Source organism: Papio anubis, chromosome 7 (assembly GCF_008728515.1).
Source record: "Papio anubis isolate 15944 chromosome 7, Panubis1.0, whole genome shotgun sequence".
In the NCBI taxonomy this organism is placed as follows: domain Eukaryota; kingdom Metazoa; phylum Chordata; class Mammalia; order Primates; family Cercopithecidae; genus Papio; species Papio anubis.
This window is the reverse complement of record NC_044982.1, coordinates 44,414,115-44,432,458: the sequence shown is the minus strand read 5'-3', so window position 1 is coordinate 44,432,458 and position 18,344 is coordinate 44,414,115. Positions and strand designations below refer to the sequence as shown.

Here is an 18,344-nt window from a genome sequence, read left to right as displayed (position 1 = left end):
GTTAGACTGGAAGCTTGAGACAGTTCAGTATAATAAGCAAAATAAATAAACATTTAAAGATTGAAAGGAAGAAATGAAGCTGCCATTATTTGTAGAAAATCTGATTATCAACGTTAAAAATAAATGAAAATCCATGAAGTAATATTTCTTATATAAAATCAGTTGTGTTATAATACATCAGCAACAATCAGAAAGTAGAGCTTTAAAATGTTACTATTTATAATAGGAACAAAATATCTAAGGTACCAAAAGATAATAAAAGATGGATATGAAAATTATAGGAAAACAACAGAACTTTATGAAAGATACAAAGAGAAACTACACACACACACACAAGCACACACACATCTATATATACTGTGTTCATTAGCAAGAACATTCCATATTGTAAAAACAACAGTTTTTTTCCCAAATTATATGTCCAGTACAATACCAATCAGAATCCCAAGTGTTTCTTAGTATTTTTGTTTTAGTTAGTATTTTTTAATCTTGTTTTGTTTTTTACAGAGCTTGGCAAACTCATTCTAAAATTCATATGCAAGAGCCAATTAAACCAAGCAAGAGAGTAGAATAACTAAAATAGCTTTTAAAAAGATGGTAGAGGGATTATCCCTAGCAGATATCAAGACATGTTATAAAATGATGATAATAAATATTGTCAGACTTAGGGGAAGACACTGAAGCTTGGAAACTTGATATTTGACAGACATGGTATTACAAATTAGTGGGGAGATAATAGATTATTTAATGAATAATCCTTCCAATATAGAAAAAAAATTCTATCCCTACCTCACACTACATGCAAAGCTCAATTACAACTGTATTAAAGATCAAATGTGAAAAACAAGATCTAAGATTCAGAAGATAATGTGGGAGACTATTGAGTTTGGGTAGGGTTTCTTTTAAAAAGCATCAACTTAAGACACCAATAAACCTGACTCCACAAAAATTTAAAACATTTGTACTACAAATGACTATAAATGAAGCTGAAAGGCAGGTAGAAGGTAGTAGCAATTAAGACAACTAGCAAAGATTTTGTGTCTAGAATTTGTAAAGAGCACAGTCATTCACTTCTAGGTATATCCTAGAGAAATTTTTGAATATTGGTATAATGCAAAATAGAGAAAAACGTTCACTGAAATCTTTTTAACTTTTGGTAATTATAAGGAATTAAATGTTCATTAACAGAATGAAAAAATGAATTATAATTTATTAATACATTGGAACATTACACACAGAAGATAAAGTAAATGAATCACATATATGTATACATAGAGATAACATAAAAAATTATAAATTAAATAAGTTTTAGAAAGACATACACTACAATGTTAAATTTTTTAATGTGCAAAATTCTATTAAATATAGTTTGGACACCTATATTTACATCTATTTATATATTGAAAGTTTAAATACATATATGGAAATGATAAACTCCAAATCCAACATAGTAATTACCTTTGTTGAGAAAAGAAGTTGGACAGGATCCCAAAGAGGGATGCTAAAGAATCTTCAATTGCAATGTTTTATTTCTTAAAAATCAATAAAAAGGCAGAAACATTAGTAGCATATATGACAAATTCTAAATACTCTGTCAGTTTGTGTGATATTATTTTTTATTTTCATATGTTTAAAATCATTTGTACATATTAATACATTAAAAGTGAAAGTTAAATGGCCAAATTCCTTTCCTTTGCCCTGTATCCCAGAGATTCATAGTTCCTCTGACCCCCAGGCCAAGACTCAGCTCAGCAATTGGTAGAAAATTATTATGCAAATGGGTAGGTATTTTGTGGGGGCTGTTTAACTAATGGGTACCATGTTGTTTCTTTGGAAAAATGCCTTCTGAGTTCCAAATGACATACTTTTGTGCCATAATTTGGGGATTATGTACTATTATAAATATTGTAGTACAAGTGGCATCTTCCTTTAGCAAGAAAAAGGCAAGTGACTAGTAAAACAGTTGACAGGGCTGTCAAGGGATTATGACCCATTCAGTGTTTTGCTAATGGTTCTGAGTTGCTAAAGATACTATAAAGCTTTCTGAATCACCACCAGAAAAGAAATATTGCTCAGCATTGTTTCATAGCCACGATTACCTGTTTCCAAAGATTAAAACAGAGCTTATTTAAATGGCATATTTACTTAGCTAGAGTCTTTCTCCATTCATTCTGACTGATGTTAATCAGAGTAAGTCACTGAACCCCAAAAGACCCTGGTCATGCCCCCCAATTATTCCATAGAAGCCGAATTTCCTGGGCACAGCCTCTGCACTGGAAGTTAAGAAGTAGGTGCATTATTAGTGTTAATAGAAGTTTCCCTTTTGAACTAGGACAATGAACATTTTCCTTCCTTTTGTCTGGTGTCTTCAGACTGGATTGCTTATAAGATTATTATTATTTCTCTTGTTATGCACATACAATCCAACTTCTGTGATAGTAATTTGGTAGTAAGTGGCCTTTCTCGTAATTAGAAAATAATCTTATGGCAGGATAAAGCTTGAAATTGCTCTCTCTGTGAAATGAGCATGCTTTTGTTTGCAAGATTAACTCAATTCCCACTGCTATACCTGGCAGCAGAATTGCCCAATCAGTTTGGTGACTGGATTGAACTTTTTCTACAGGAATCATGTAGCTATGCAGCTTCAGAAACACAAATCCACTCCCTCATTGTTGGTTTTCTGACAGCTTTTTCTGTAGAACAGTTTGAAAAGAAGAGAGCCCTGTTTCTGAGACAGAGAAGTGTTTTCACACCTGAAGTGTAATTTCACACCTTGTGTTTCTCAGCAGATAAGTGCATAAAATAACACATCAAACTGGAATAGAAAAAGATCAACATAGAAAGAAAACTGCAGGTTGTAATTTGTTTCCTATCTTACAATGCTCTTGGAGAGAACAGTAAATTACAGAGATCTGCGTTTAAGCTTTAAAAAGTTTGACTGGTCGTTAGGTGGGAAAATGAGCAATAACACTAACCAGCTTGCGGCGTGCATTGAACAGAATGTACAGAATGATAGAATTTGGGAAACACCCTAACATTTTGTTTTTTTAGGAGAATAATGTGCGCGTGTTAGTAGTAAAATTTGTAGGTAAAGGTCAAGACATTTATAAATTGATTTTAATAAAAATGTAATTGAGGAGATAATTATTTTATGATGGTTCCATTCAGGAACTTTAGCAAAAGGAGACCATGTTGGTAAAATTTGAATGCTTTCTTTCCTTTCTGTAATGATGCTAGTCACTGTTTTCTGGCATTCTAGTGGAGGGGTTCTACAATGAAGAGGTTTAGCTTCATTGCACAAGTTTGAAAACTTGAGACCGAAAGAAAAAGAAAGTTGAGCTTCCTGACTAGGCATGAACATTCATTACAAAATATTTACTGAAGGTCTAGCACACGGTAGGCACAAGCTAAGCATCGGGGTACAGTGGTTAATACGGCAATCCCTCTGTCTACCATTGGAAAACTGCATCTTTGCAGACAAGTAAATAGGCAGTGATAATACTGGTGGTAAGTGCTGAAACAGGCTAAAACTAGGTTTTAGTGGAGACTATAAGAGGGTTATCTGAACTGGTGGGAGTGAGAGAAAAAGGTCAAAAAGGTCAGCAAATATTCCCAGATAAAGTGATATCCAAACTGAACGCAATGAACAAAAGTCATATGAGGCTGAATATTGGTCCGGATGACAGAGCACGGGGAGCATGTACAGATGAGAAAGAGAAAAAGAACAAATTGGGTTGGAGGAGGGGAGGAGGTTCAATGCAGTAGAATGCAGCGTATAATGGCAGCAGTGGTAAGCAATGAGACTAGAAGATAGGGCCAAAGAAGAAAGTCTACACCAAGAAATTGAGCTTTTATCTTGAGACTAGTGGAAAGTACTGAAGACTTAGTTTGTGTTTATTAGTGAGAGTGACATGGCCGGATCTGTATTTTACAGAGATTGCTCTGGGAGTCCCCTGACTAGGAGGTCAGTGAGGAAACGTGAGGTAATATAGGTGAGAAATGCTGGCGACCTGAGCTTACAGTGTACACAGAGTTCAGAGGCACTGGGGATGGAAAGAAGTGGGTAGATTTGGGAACTGTTTGAGAGGTAGAATCAACAGAACGTGGTGACTGATTGGGTGAACTGGGAATGAGGAAGTCAGTCTTGTGAAAAATGAAGTCCTGATTTCTGACTTGGATAATTTGGTGAATGATGCTACTGTTCACAGGGATAGGGAACACTGGAACAGCAAATGTTTAGAGTTGGGGGCATATTGAGTGTGAGACGAGTGTAGGATTTCAAGAGAAGAAGTGTAGTATTCAGTTGAATCTTGAGTTTGGGAGAGAAGTTGAGGCCAGACCTATGGACTTGGTAGATGTCATTGAAAATATGGGAGTGGATGAGATGATCCAAAGGATATGTAGACAGCCTGGGCAACATAGGGAGACCCTATTTCTACATAAAAATTTAAAATTAGCTGGGCACGATGGTGCATGCCTCTAGTTCCAGCTACTCAGGAGGTTGATGAGGTAGGATCACTTTGGGCCCAGAAGTCAAAGCTGGAGTGAGCTGTGATCATGCCACCGCACCCCAGCCTGGGCAACAGAGCAAGACCATGTCTGTCTGTCTGTCTCTCTCTTTCTCTCTCTCTCTCTCTCTCACACACACACATACATACACACACTTACGAATATGTAGAGAATGAGAAAAGAATTCTCCAATTCAGGCATAAAATAGCAATTTGACTATGAAAAAAATCATGTAGAGCAAAATGTGTATATTTATCTTGTTACATAAATAAATGTAGATGAAGAACTGTGCCTGCCCACAAACACCATTGCACATATGCCTGTGTACGTATGTATACGCCCTGTGCACGAAGAGGTACTAATGAACATCAGCAATGTGTGCTGGATAGTGAGTCACATGAAACATTAGGCACTCCAGGTAATAATTCCCTTCCTTAATAATCCATGCAAGCTGTGTTGCCCAACAGCAAGAACCAGGCTTAAGGATACCGATCAGTATGTTGAAAGGAGAAATGTGTAGCCCATATAAATGTTATGACTAGTCCAGCCAAACAGAGAGCACTAATGTTTCTTACCATTCCCACCCCACCCTTTTTTTTTTTTTTTTTTTTGTCTTAGATACATATGGAAAACTCTTTCTCCTCAATTCTGTGGGTCAAGAGATGTCCCGTTGCAAGACGTCCATTCGGCGTGGTCAGCCCAATCCTGTCTATAAGGAGACCTTTGTCTTCCAGGTGGCCCTCTTTCAGCTGTCTGATGTCACGTTGATGATTTCCGTTTATAACAGGCGTACTATGAAGCGTAAAGAGATGATTGGCTGGATTGCCCTGGGCCAGAACAGCAGTGGAGAGGAGGAACAAGATCATTGGGAGGAGATGAAGGAAACCAAAGGCCAGCAGATATGCAGATGGCACACTTTGTTGGAATCCTAGGTTTGCTAACCTGCATTTGTGTGCTGTGTCCACCTTGGTTACCTGTGTTGCTGTCTACTGACACCAAGTCAGTGTGTCCTGGCAAGGGTTTCAGGGTTTCAAAAACAGATTCCACTAACCCCTAGGACATTGTGAGTGGGAGTTTTGGGTTTCTCAATGGTTTGATTTGGATTTAAATATTGTAATTTTAAAAACACCCATACACAGTGAAGTGTCCATATGGAAAATGTTAGACCACAATTGAGACCACTGATGAGTTAATTTGTGCCAATAGATCATTGAATTTTGGTTCAGGGTATGGGGTGAAGCTTCTTCTGCTGTCTCTGTTTGCTTAAAGAGTAACCTGAGATTGCAAGGGAGCTGTTAAATGCTACTATTTGCAACCATTTAGGTGGATGAATCAGAATTTTCTTAATATGGTACAAAAAACTCCAAAATATAGAAATGAATCAGATGCTGAGCCTCATAGAAGAATCTAACTCTAATCCATAAACTCTTATTTCACATTTTTCTCTTTATCAAAGAACCTATTTACCTAATGAGTAAATATTATAAACTTGCACTTTTAAAATAAATTTGTATTAATACCTCTTTTATCTTATATTTTGTGGTTTCTATGAGATTTGGTTAGATGAATCATTTTGAAGCAAGAAAAGAGTTCAGAAACTACTGTTTTAAGACAACTTGTCTCCTTTTGAATATGTAAGATTTCAAACTTGTAACTTTCAAGGTTTTTATGCTGTCTTTCTCACCCAGTAAGTTCTTACAGAATAAGAAGAAAACAAAAAACAAGACTATTTCAGTCATAGATTTATTGATTTTTCTGATTCTGGTGTTCTTTTGGATTATACTTTTTCTATGTTCAATTATATATACTCATATATTAATATTTTGAATGTACTGCATGTAAATCATGCTCTTTTAAAATTGAGTATTTTCCATCACTAGAGCATAGTAAATTGTACACTGTGGGTCTTTAATAAATATTGATTTGATTGACTCTTCAAAGTGAACATGTTATAATACCTGTGAATGGAGAAATATTTTCAGCTTGTGTGGAATAACATTAAGTTTTTCTTTAAGCATTTGAAGTGCCTATAACTGTCATTTTTTATGGCATTTGCAGCAACATATATTAGTCACTACTTGCAGTCTGGGCATGTGCCACTCAGAACACTGATCTTGTATGGTTATGAGCATGGGATTTTACTTGTGACTTACTTTTACATATTTATGCAGTGCATGTTTATTTTCCTTATTCTTAGGTCTGGGCCCTTAATTTCAATTACTTTAAATTGGCTTTAATAAAAAAATAGGGAAAGAATGTATGTACATTTAATCCCTGCGCTCAATGTGCAGCTCTTCTGAGCAATTGCTCAGTCACCTATTTTTAGTTTCTATGTTTCATTGTGGACTTTTTCCTGTCTGTGGGAAGAGTGATAGCTAGTGATGGCTGTATACAGTTAAAAACACATAACTCCTCCTCAGCTCCACGTTTTGACAGATTGTAAGCGTAGGCTGTAACACTTGAAGAACATATTTATTCCTTACAGTGTGTAATGGTTATCCTGACAAGACCAGACTAGGGCACAGGATAACTCTACTATGCTTTCAGGGTTCCGTCTTTGAATGAAATGATTTCATAGGGAAGAATGAGAATTTGCCAAATAAATTAATACCTTAATTACTTTTCAGGTCATGGGAGTTTCATGTATATGACTGCTCAGTTATTAGGAATATGTAATAAAACCATGCTCCTCTGGGTTTTTACCCTACCTTTCTTTGGGAGAGCTCAGACTGCTTTTCCAGCATTATATCCATTAACTGCTGAGTGGTCTTTGCAGCGTGGCTAAGTCATTGAGTAGAACTGAGTGCGATTGATTAAGTAGCAGCACAAAGAATTGGCTTTTCACATCTCTTTATGCCCTGTGTTTAAAGGGAAGTGGAACAGCCTCGCTATGCTTTCCTTTATGCAGTAACATAATAGCAGCATTCATTTTAAAATTTACATTTGAAAAAACTCTGTATATATTGTACAGACAGCCCTGAATTTTTCCTTCTCATATTTTCCTGCTGCTGCATCCTTGTTTCATGGTACCCAATAATCACCTATACTTCATTTTCTGTTCCCAAGAGTCACCCATTTTTAAGGTTTTCTGCTGGTATAGTGAAGATATTTGTGTGCTTGATCTGCCTTCCAATGGTCTGTTTATGATACAGTTTACAGGAATGTGCAGCATTTTAAGGGAAGGAATGCCTGAAAAGCATTTTTTATTTTTATAATTTTACTATGTTGGTGCTACTCACCAAATAGGATGCATGTACATCTTGAATATACAGCAACATTCACCCTCAGCTGATTGTATAAATCTAAAATGCTGAAGACAAGATATATAACAATATGTGGCTGATTTTTTTTACCTTGATTTGAAATTCTAGTTTAGTAAGATCTTTTGATTTTGTGCACTTAAACTCCCTTATTTTCTTGGCAAAGTCTAGACACAAATGCATTTAACATGTTTTTCACTTGAGCTTTTACATTTGGTTTTCAAAAGAGTTATGAAAGATAATTAGTTGGTTCTGCAGTGAAAAAAAAACTGCTTTTGCCTATTTCTTCCGGCTAATGATTAATATCTCATAGGGAGATTTGACATTGAAGCAGCACTGGGTTTTGTTGCTTGAGTAGGTCTTTCAGTGATTTTGCCTGAAGAGCAGGCTTTTAAAATAATATTGTTAAGAGTAAATGATGTGCTGGGTTGATGGAAATCTGCTTTATAGTGTGCCTTCTTTTAGGGTGTGAGTTTACACTGAATTGAGAAATCCTGATTTCCCCAATTACGGTGGTGGCTGTTGTACTCCCTGTTCCCCTCTGACTATTGTTGAATTTTTAAATGGACCATTCACCAGGCAGCCGAACACCTGCTCTCCATTCCTCTCCTTCACTGGCTCCCAGTGTGATGCACGTTGTTTTGGACTCTGTTTTTGCTGATGCCACATAACTGTTGGAGGTGGGGGTGTCTTGCCTTCCCTAACATAAGAAGAATTTGTAATGCCTTTGGATGTATTATACTCGGCATTCCACCTGCATGAAATCAGGGAAGGAATCATCACCATGTTTGTGAGAGGGAAAAGAGTATGGCATTGCAGTCATTCACTTTAGGCACTATTAATTCTGACATCCTTCATTGAAAATTAACTGACATCGAATGTCAATATTCTCCACAGTCCTAGGTGCCAGTGAGCCTGAAACACAGCTTCTGCCTTTTCAATGTGTAGATTTCATAATATTTTACAAGTTATCATTACCTCTTGGGCAGTCACTGTGCTTTAGATGATCTTATCTGAGAACCAAAATTCTTTTCTTTCCAGAGGAAGTACTATTTAAGTAGAAACTAGCGTTAGGTTAAATGAAGGAGCTCCTCTGATAGCCACCAATTTGATTTAATTGATGATTCGGTGTGGACATCACTGTGGGTTTCCTAAAAACCTGGTTATCCTTTTGCAGCAGAGGACTTAGTATATTAAAGGCAGAAAAGTGAGTAGGAAAGAATTATTTGTAAATGTCATAAAACCAGATAGAGGTATATTCTTTACTGATAAAGAAACAGGACTAGAACATGCATGTGGTATCTCCTTTTACTTTTGAGGAAACTGTTGTTAAAGAACATTCTATTCTATTTGATCTAAGAACCAAGCAAATGATGGATAATCCTGAAATGGTAAAAGTATTTTTATCTTAAAAATTATTCATTTGGGCAAAGTCATTTACAACAAAATAAAAAGTCATACAGCACACTGATGGAAGAATTAAAGAATAAATAAATGTGCTGGATACATTTAGAATCCTCCAGGGAGTAGTACGCAAGGAGAGTAAACTAATAAACCAAAAGACGCATCAGATCAACTAGCTATCACTTTTCTAAAACTTGGAGAATTCTGAAAAATATTTAAAGATGAGAGAAACGAAACTGTTCTAAGACAATGAGATTGGCATAGCACAGTGAAGTTGGCACAAACTGTGATCCTAGCCTGGGTTTACATGAAACTCTGCTGTGGGGCCTTAAGAAAATTACTTAGCAAGCCTGTGTCCTGGTTTCTTCAACTGGAAAATGGAAATACTACCTACCTCATTAGGTGTCTGAAAAGGTATCAGTGAAACCACAGATGTAATGTGCCTAACGTAGAGCTGGGCACGTAGTTAGCATTCCATAGTTCCTCCTCACAGTCATGCTTGAAAAAGAAAATATTTAAGATGTATCTTCTCTTTCTAGCAAAAGTTATTGGAACACTGGAGAAAAACAAAAACCAAATTTCAGATGCTGTAAAAAGGATAGGCTCATGAAGCCAGGCTGGATTTGTAAATAAAGGAGGCTTCATCAGGACAGCCTAATCAGAGATAAGCCTGGTATGTGGAGGAAATTGAGCCTTAACAGAGTCCAACTGTGGTAGAACCAAGTCTTTGCATTTATCCCCTTAGTTTGGAGGGAGTACACATCTTGATGGTTTGTGTGTACCTCTTGATCGATCACGAACAAGGCCTCTCCTTGTCTCCAGCTCTCATTCATAAATGGACAAGGCACCTTGTCGCCTTCATCAAAAGAGTTGGTGACAACGGCAGTTTGACTGCATATTTCAACTGTGATCCAAAAAAGTAAAATAAATGATGTGATACTACACTGACACTCTTTTAAAAATGGATAACACTTTCTTTAAAACCTACACTGCATATCCATTTTATATCCTGATAGGCAAACATTTAAAAATACTCTCATAACACGGCTCTCAAAACTTATCTGTTCGACTGGAATGCTCTACTCAGAACAAATTATCACTGTTTCCCTTATGAGATCATAATGAAAGAAATTCAGTTGATACTACTTTTTAAAATGGTTTTTAAGAGTGGCTTGTTCTCAAGTGATTCAAACCTTGAGTAAAAAGGAGAGTTTCTGGAGAATTTAGAAAAATCTTTGTTGACGTTTAATCTAGAGAAGTCTTCATGAGAAAACCACTTCAAGTTTAGTGTAACTAGGTGCCATGAATCAGTCATGTGCTACTTATGGTTTTAAACTAAACATGATTCTGGGATGGGGAAGTGCGAGGCTACACTCCTCATATAATCAAATTGCCAAAGCGTTGTTTTGATTCCTAGGTATCCCAACTAAGGAGAAACATGAAGACATTGAAAAATCCCTTAGCTTAGGGCCTTTAGTAGGGAATAATTAAACATGTAGGGAAGGTGAAGGAGTTAGATGGTAGGTAAGAAGGCTGTGGAGATTTCTAGTAACAATGATCCAGAAGTTCTAACCAGGGGGATGGTGCACACTTTCTCTTCTTGACCACATGGATAGATTTCAGAGCATCCCCCTAATCAAGTCTGGAGAATTGTGTGAAGGTTGTTTCTCATTAATTCAAAATTTATTCATTGTCTAGCCCTGTGCTATTTGGGCTGGCACAGAACTTAAATCTCTTTGGAGTGCTGTGAGTGCACATTGAAGCAGTTAGTCATCATTATACAATAATGCTTACCAATATACAATTGTTAAGTTAGTCTAACTATGTGCCATAAACAGTAGAGTTCCTTTTTGTGAGTATTGGAAGGTGAAACATTGGCTGAATTTATTGGGGCAAGCGTCTAGGAAGCCTTGGACTGGCAGTGAGCCTTGGTTGCATTATATGGGAAATTGGTGGGGGTGAGGGTGTCAGAGAATCATCTTTGGAAGTTTTTTAAAATAGAAAAATGTGCTTGAAGTCTTGGTTCTGCCAAAGAAGAATGAGAGGACACCCAGGAATATACCCTTTATAAAGTTTCATTCTAATATTCAGGTGTAAGATTAAAAAAAGAATCAACAATAACACTCCAGGCCTGTCCTCTTCCAATTTGGACATTTTTTCCACATTGATTTTTCTCTGCATCATAGAAAGTTTTCTCTGAAGAGTTCCTATTTGGGTTTTGTTTAGGGCTTTGGGGATGCCTGCAGGCTCAGAGGGAGTTTCCTCTCCTATGGTGCTTTGACTGTTTTTGTTTCCCTTGGGTCACAAAACTGTATCCTAGACACGCAGACAAAAATCACCTTATTTATATCCACTGTGGAACCTGTGAAACAGCTCGAGGCTTTATAGAACAAGCTCATAGGCAGTCATGGGGGTCTGAGGCCCTTCTTGGAATGAAGCTGCTAAATTGCTAACTGCTTTCCATTGCTCACTAATGCTGCCTTAAGGTTTCTCAGTGGGAATTTTTAGTTCATGCCTTCGAGTGACAGTGTTACCGGTTTTATTTTGAGGATGATGAAAAGGCTAACTTCCCATTGTATTGCCATATTTATGCATTATTTTTGTTTACTTCATTTCCCCCTGGAAGTATCTAGTTGCTGGGATTTTGTTTGTTTGTTTTATACAAAATTTATTCATTCAAAAAGAACTTTATAGGTTGGGCATGGTGGCTTACACCTGTAATCCCAGCGCTTCGGGAGGCCGAGGTGGGAGAACAGCTTGCGTCCAGGATTTCTAGACCAGCCTGGGCAACATAGTGAGATCTTGTCTCTACAAAATACCAAAAATGTGCCGGGTATGGTAGTGTGCACCTATAGTCCCAACTCCTCAGGAGGCTGAGGTGGGAGGATTGCTTGAGCCTGTGAGCTCGAGGCTGCAGTGAGCCGTGATCATGCCACTGCATTCAGCCTGGGTAGCAGAGTGAGACTGTCTCAAAAAAAAACCACAAGAAACAAGACTTTTTAAAGTGTAAATGTTCCAGACTCAGGGTTAGGGGTTGGAGAATGGCAGTTGGATAAAACAATTTAACAATTTTTTTTGTTTCTAAATATTCTTTATGAAAACTAGATTCTGATAAGTAATCTAGGTAAATAATAAGATATTTTATTAAGCTTGAATATTTGGCTTAATGTATTTTTCTGTAATTGTCTCTTTCCCCCTTTGAAAGGCAGAGGATTTAGGGAAGGTGAAAGTTATTACCCTGTCTCTAATTAAGAAATAGAGATACTTGTTTGTCAGTCTATGCTTCCATTCAATATAAATGGATATGTTTTGTATCTGGGGGAGGAAATGCATCATTCCATTCCAGCAGTGAAAAGCATTATAGCATCAAATAGGATATTTAGTATTTTTGACTTTTATAATTAAATACCGAATGCCCTTTGCAAGACAGTAAGTGAGACCCTGGAATGCTAGGTCTGTACAAACTTGACACATTTCTTACAAGCTCTGTGTTTTAATAGTCAAAGGCATTGCTACCCTTTGCTTTTTGAAAGACTGAACTGGAAACAGTAGCCTCCAGAGAACGAGGTGATAACCTAAACAAAGAGCCCTGCTTACCTCTCTGTGCCTAAAACTAGTCTTAAAAACTGAATACATTTGGGGTATGCTTATGAAATAGGTAAAGGTCAACATTGGGAGTGTCCCTACTTTGGCAGATAGACCAATACTTTTTTCCTAGACTCAACCCATTTTTAAAGCAGGAGTTTTTCCAATGGATTGTTTATCATTCTACTAGACATGTCTTAGTCCATGCAAATTAATGCAAAATCTTTGGTAGCCTAAAATTTCTTACTGAAAGCAAGTTTTTCGTGTTGCCCAGTTGATAGTCCATAATAAAAAAGTACATATCTTGTTTAATAAAAACCTTGATGTTTAAGAAGAAATATCAGAAGTCTGCCGGTAAAAACTCTGATTAAGTGAGGAACATGTACATTAAAAGATATTTTCATGTAAGTTATTTTAAGATAGTTGCATTCTAGGGCCATGCTTATTTTTTTGAGAGTGTTTCTTTGTCAAGTTCCTTATAGTGAATGCCTTGACTAAAGCTTCCTAATTTTGCCATATTTCCTTGTGGGTTATGATAATCTTTATTAATTCACATCTCTACCAAATTACAATACAGTCTTTTATTATGCCACCATATGAATGCAGCCGCAAATTCAATTTTATTGTGAAATACAAAGTCCTTTCCAGAATTTTAAAACTTAATTTCAGTATAGATTTTAAGTTTGTGAATAAGAAATTAGTATTTGTGTACCTTGTTATGACAGAGGTTTCTGTTACAATATTTTCTCTTATAGTATTGGGATAAGATTTGACCTACATTTTCAGGCAAAAGCTGGTCTGTGAGATCTACTTTTTAAGAAATTAATAAATTTTATTTTTTAGAGTTTTAGGTTCACAGCAAAATTGATCATAAAATGTAGAGAGTTCTCATATACTCCAAACACAGACTTCTCCCCTGTGAACATTTTGAATACCACAGTGGTATGTTTGTTACAACTGACGAACCTTCATTGACATATTATTATCACCCAAAGTACATAGTTCATATTAAGGTTCACTCTTGGTGTTGTGTATTTTATGGGTTTTGACCAATGTACAGTGACGTGTGTTCATCATTGTAGTATCATACAGAAGATTTTCACTGCCCTAAAAATCCTCTGTGCTCTGCCTATTCATTCCTCCCTCCCACCTAAGCCCTGGTATCCACTGGTCTGTGTACTGTCCCCATAGTTTTGCCTTTAATGTCATACAGTATGCAGCCTTTTCAGATTGTTTTTTTTTTTTTCCACTTAGGGATGGTCGTGTAAGTTTTCATGTCTTTTCAGGGATTGATAGTTCATTTATTTTAAGTGCTGAATAATATTTCATTGTCTGGTTGTATCACCGTTTATGACCTATTTGCTTTTATTTCTAGTTCCAGTTGCTATGGCAAATTTTATTAAAGTGCATGCTCTCAGGAAAGGCTTCATATATTTTATATGATCCATCAAATAAAACGTAGCAACTTCCAGTCTAGAATAAATTTCACCTATATGATATTGAGCTTGTTTTACATTGGAGGAGGAGATTGATTTAAAAAACTAATAATTTCATAATTTATATTACCCTATGTACGAGTTTTTCCCTCCATTGGAATCTAAACCAAAAGTTCTGAAGGTTGCGAAGATGTGATCCCAAATTTAGTGACTCTGTAATATCTTCTTTTGTTGAGCAATGAGTTAAATATCTGTCGATAAAAAGTGCTAATTGTGTTATTACTGATTCATCATAGAAAATCACCTTCTGTTGCTAGTTTATATGACTTTACATTTACCACTCCTGCCAAGAGAAGGGAAGCTTTGTGATTATGCCCCATCATAGTTAATTGTACAAATCAATTAAAAATGGTATGTAAGCATCTGGCTCACACAGCATCTCTGAATTCTGAATGAAAAGATAACCCATGCTAATGTATAGGTTGCATGAACAAGTAGATGGGTGTTGGAAAGATAACACTGATAGTCACTCCGGGTGAAGGGGGAGTCCTGGCCAATGATTTGTATCTGAGAAACATTTTGAGACTATATGTCTTCTGACTGCCCTTTGCTTTGTAGCTATAGCAACTTGCAGAACCTGGCATTATTCCAGAGATAAAGGTATAGTTGTGTAAAGAATATTGGATTAAAGTTGATGAGGCCTGTGTTCTCATATCAAATCTTCCACTAATGAGCTCTAAAATATCAAGTTACAATTTCTTCAAGCCTTCATTGTTGCATCTATCAGATGGGAATAATAATACTCATTTTGCCTATTTTTACCAGGTGGTTGTAGGAACAGGATTCATTCATTCCTTCATTAATATAATGAACATTTTGAGACCCCACTATATATCATGGCCGTAAGTATGACAAGATGATAGATGGAAAGACATTTTGCTGAATTTTTGAAGACTTGCAGTGTTTTTGAAGACTATAGGATAGCTTGTTATTTTTATATGAAGGTCACATCAACTCTTTATGTCAATATATCAAAGTAATTGACACTTTTAGAGCTCTGCCAATCAGTGGGCCATATTCATAGAATGTCAGTAATTTGTCTGAATACAAGTTATAGTTGAATGGTCTTTAGCCGCTCTGTCTCTGAGATGCTAGAAAAATTGGGTTCTAATTTTTTTGTTCAAACACTGATCATATAACAAATTGCAAATCCACGTTTTCAGCCAGTTCACCAACCTTTGAGTAGAGTGCAGACCTTTCTTTAGAACAATCTAACTTTGAATACAGGCAAAGTATTACATGGAATAGCTTTTCCTCCCCTACAAAGTGGATTTGAATACAGTACTTAGAAAAATTCTTCCACTGCCAAAAAAGGTCCTTCAATCTACTTTATCATTTTTGTTTTGAAGAATCAATCTGGCCCATCTCTCCCCTCCCAAGTAACTTTCTTCACTCATATAATCATTTTCTTCATAAACGCCCTTTTATTGTCTCCCAGAAAAAGTAAAGATTTAAAACATCATTTTTAAGGTACATCCAAGATTTCATAGCAATATTTTATTTGTGTTCACAGTGCAAGATAAATCTGACTTTCTCAATATTTTTGGTCTTCATATGGCATCTGAAACAGTTGTTCATATTCACACATTTATGTTTCACCATATGCATACTGTGTGCAGCTCTGTTGTTCTAAAATATTTTATTGGTTTTCCTTTATATCTCAACTTTTGATGGGTGTCCTTGAAGAACTTTCATGAAAAAAATGTAAATGTGAATGATTCATTCATTTTGAACATATGTAACTATTTTAGGAGATTTTCAGGAGATTTTACCCTACATGGAGTACACTGTTCTTAGCAGGGAATGTGCTTTGTATTACTATTCTACTCACAGCTGGATGCTGCAGATGTATTAACCTTGTAAACATGTACTTTTTCTATTCTGTGTTTACTTTAATACATTATTTATATGTACTAGACTGTGCTGAATTTTGGTGGTTGTCAAAGGCAGTCAATAATTTTATAAATTTCACTTTTGTGGATAGTTAAGTATAACATGGTTTAGTATAAAATCTGGTCTTCCTCTAGATTTCTAAGTCAGTAGAAGAATTTCTTGGCAAATTGATTGTTCAAGGCCAGTTTTGTTAGTTGTAAGGTAGAAGCCACCCAGTCCTCTCCCAGTGTTTCACAGGCATTTTCAGACCCGGATGCTATTATAGTTCCTCCTCTAGTTTTCCAGTAGAGAATTCCTATGTGGTCCAGAGGTTCGAGAGAGAAAAAAAATTTCTCCTCAGAAGAGTTGAACCCTTATTTTAGAAACTTCTGACAATCTTCAGAACATTCCATGTGGGTGTCCTTGTGTTTCTCATAGTATGACTTATTGATTCATGGTGTCTCTTATTAAAGAAGCATGAATGTATCACTAGCTGTTATCAGAACAAACAGCTGTAGAATGTAATGACCCATCTTATTTCTAAATTTACTTCTGTCAGTGGATAATTTGTGTATAGGAAAAGGTGTGGAAGTTTTTTAATTGTTAAAAACTAGAATACCTTTCTACCTTTTGTAGTCTTTAAGATTTCATAATAATGGTTTTAATGTATTACTATCCACTATTATGTATTGTGTTTAAACAAGACCAATCAGTGAAATTTTGAATGTCAATACTTTTTTGTTAGAAACGCCCTTTGAAAATGTTAGAAAATGTAAAACTTTACCTGTGACAAAGAATAAATTCATGATTAGAAGAATTATAGTTTTTCTTGTGCAAATAATACTTAAGGCAGATGTTCAGTCTCACAGTGATGTTGGAAAGCATATTTTATGCAGTCTAAACACTATTTCTGTATTAGATATTTAAATGCATGAGGATAAATTCTAATTGCTTTTTGTTTAAAACAGAAACATAGAAGAAGCATTAGCCCCAGTTTGTATAAAATGTCTGCTGCAACTGAATTCATGATAGTTCATGAAAACTGAAAATCATTCCAATTTTGTAAAACTGCTGCTACTGGTTTTATCAATAAAGTTTTAGCAGATGGCTTATATGTACATGTGTGAAAATTTTTTATGTTAAAAAAGGATACAGTTTTGCAGCATCAACATGCAAATCTTATGGGCCTGGATGATACTGCTTATTTTAGTATATACAAAAACCATTAACTTCAAAACCATACCAATTGCAGACATATATTTTAGAACTATAAGCATTACATGTATGATCCATACAGTTCATTTGGTTTCAGGGTGCTGTAGGCTTTTATGGTGAATACATATACAAATCAACATATATCAGTTCAAATGCTGGCTTGAACATCAGGTAAGGAGCTATATAAATGTAAGGATCACCTGAATTAATTAAATTGCATCTAAAGAGGATTCTGAGAAGGTAAAATGCAAAGTGTAGGTGTTCATGTAGAAAAGTGTATGTAATTCCTCATTAGAGAAGTTCTTGTCCAGAGCACTTTCCCCTCTATGAAATACCCAGTTCTCGTAAGTTTGCAAGGCTCAGATGCAACAAGCTAGAAGTAGAGGGAGCTGAGCTATTATATTCAGACACCTACATAGCACTCAAAACATGGCTGACATCCCCCAAACAGAAAAGCATAGAGAAAAAATTCTATAGATGATTCAGTGACAATTTTTAAACAATTTAAAAATTCTGTATTAGTTGAGGTGATGTTACCTGTTGTAATAACCCAAAATGTCAGTTGATTCACATAAGAAAGGTTTATTTCTCCCTAATCTGGGATGTTTTTGGCCAATCAGCTTTCTTTCTAGCAGTATCTCAGGGGTTGAGTCTTTTGTGATTTGGTCATTCAGAGTCCTTATGGACTTTGAAGGAATGTATTGCCATACAAATGGGGCAGGAAGAAAAGACATGAGGATCGAATGTGTTTTAGGGGACAGGCTTAGAGGTGCCGCTCTTCACTTCTGCCCAGACTCCATTGACCAGAACTAGTCCAATGGCTCCACCTATATTTAAGAAGGCTGGGAATTGTAGTTTATTTGTATACCCAAGAAAATGAAACAGTATTGGTAAGACTCTTGTTAAGTCAGTATCTGGCATACTTACATTTAAAAAAATTATTTGAAATTTTGTGGTACTGGTGATTATTTACGAAAAGCTTGCCAATGGCAAACTTATTGGT

General features: G+C 36.0%; 1 protein-coding gene across 1 annotated transcript in view; it reads left to right on the top strand.

Annotated features, from left to right (window-relative positions):
* The window catches only part of SYT16 (synaptotagmin 16), a 241,183-nt gene extending 223,943 nt beyond the window's left edge, over window positions 1–17,240 (top strand). The window contains 1 exon segment of the mRNA XM_003901907.5: window positions 5,128–17,240. Coding sequence (XP_003901956.3) covers window positions 5,128–5,441 — 314 coding nt within the window. The 3' untranslated portion in view covers window positions 5,442–17,240.
* The last annotated feature ends 1,104 nt before the right edge of the window (window positions 17,241–18,344 follow it).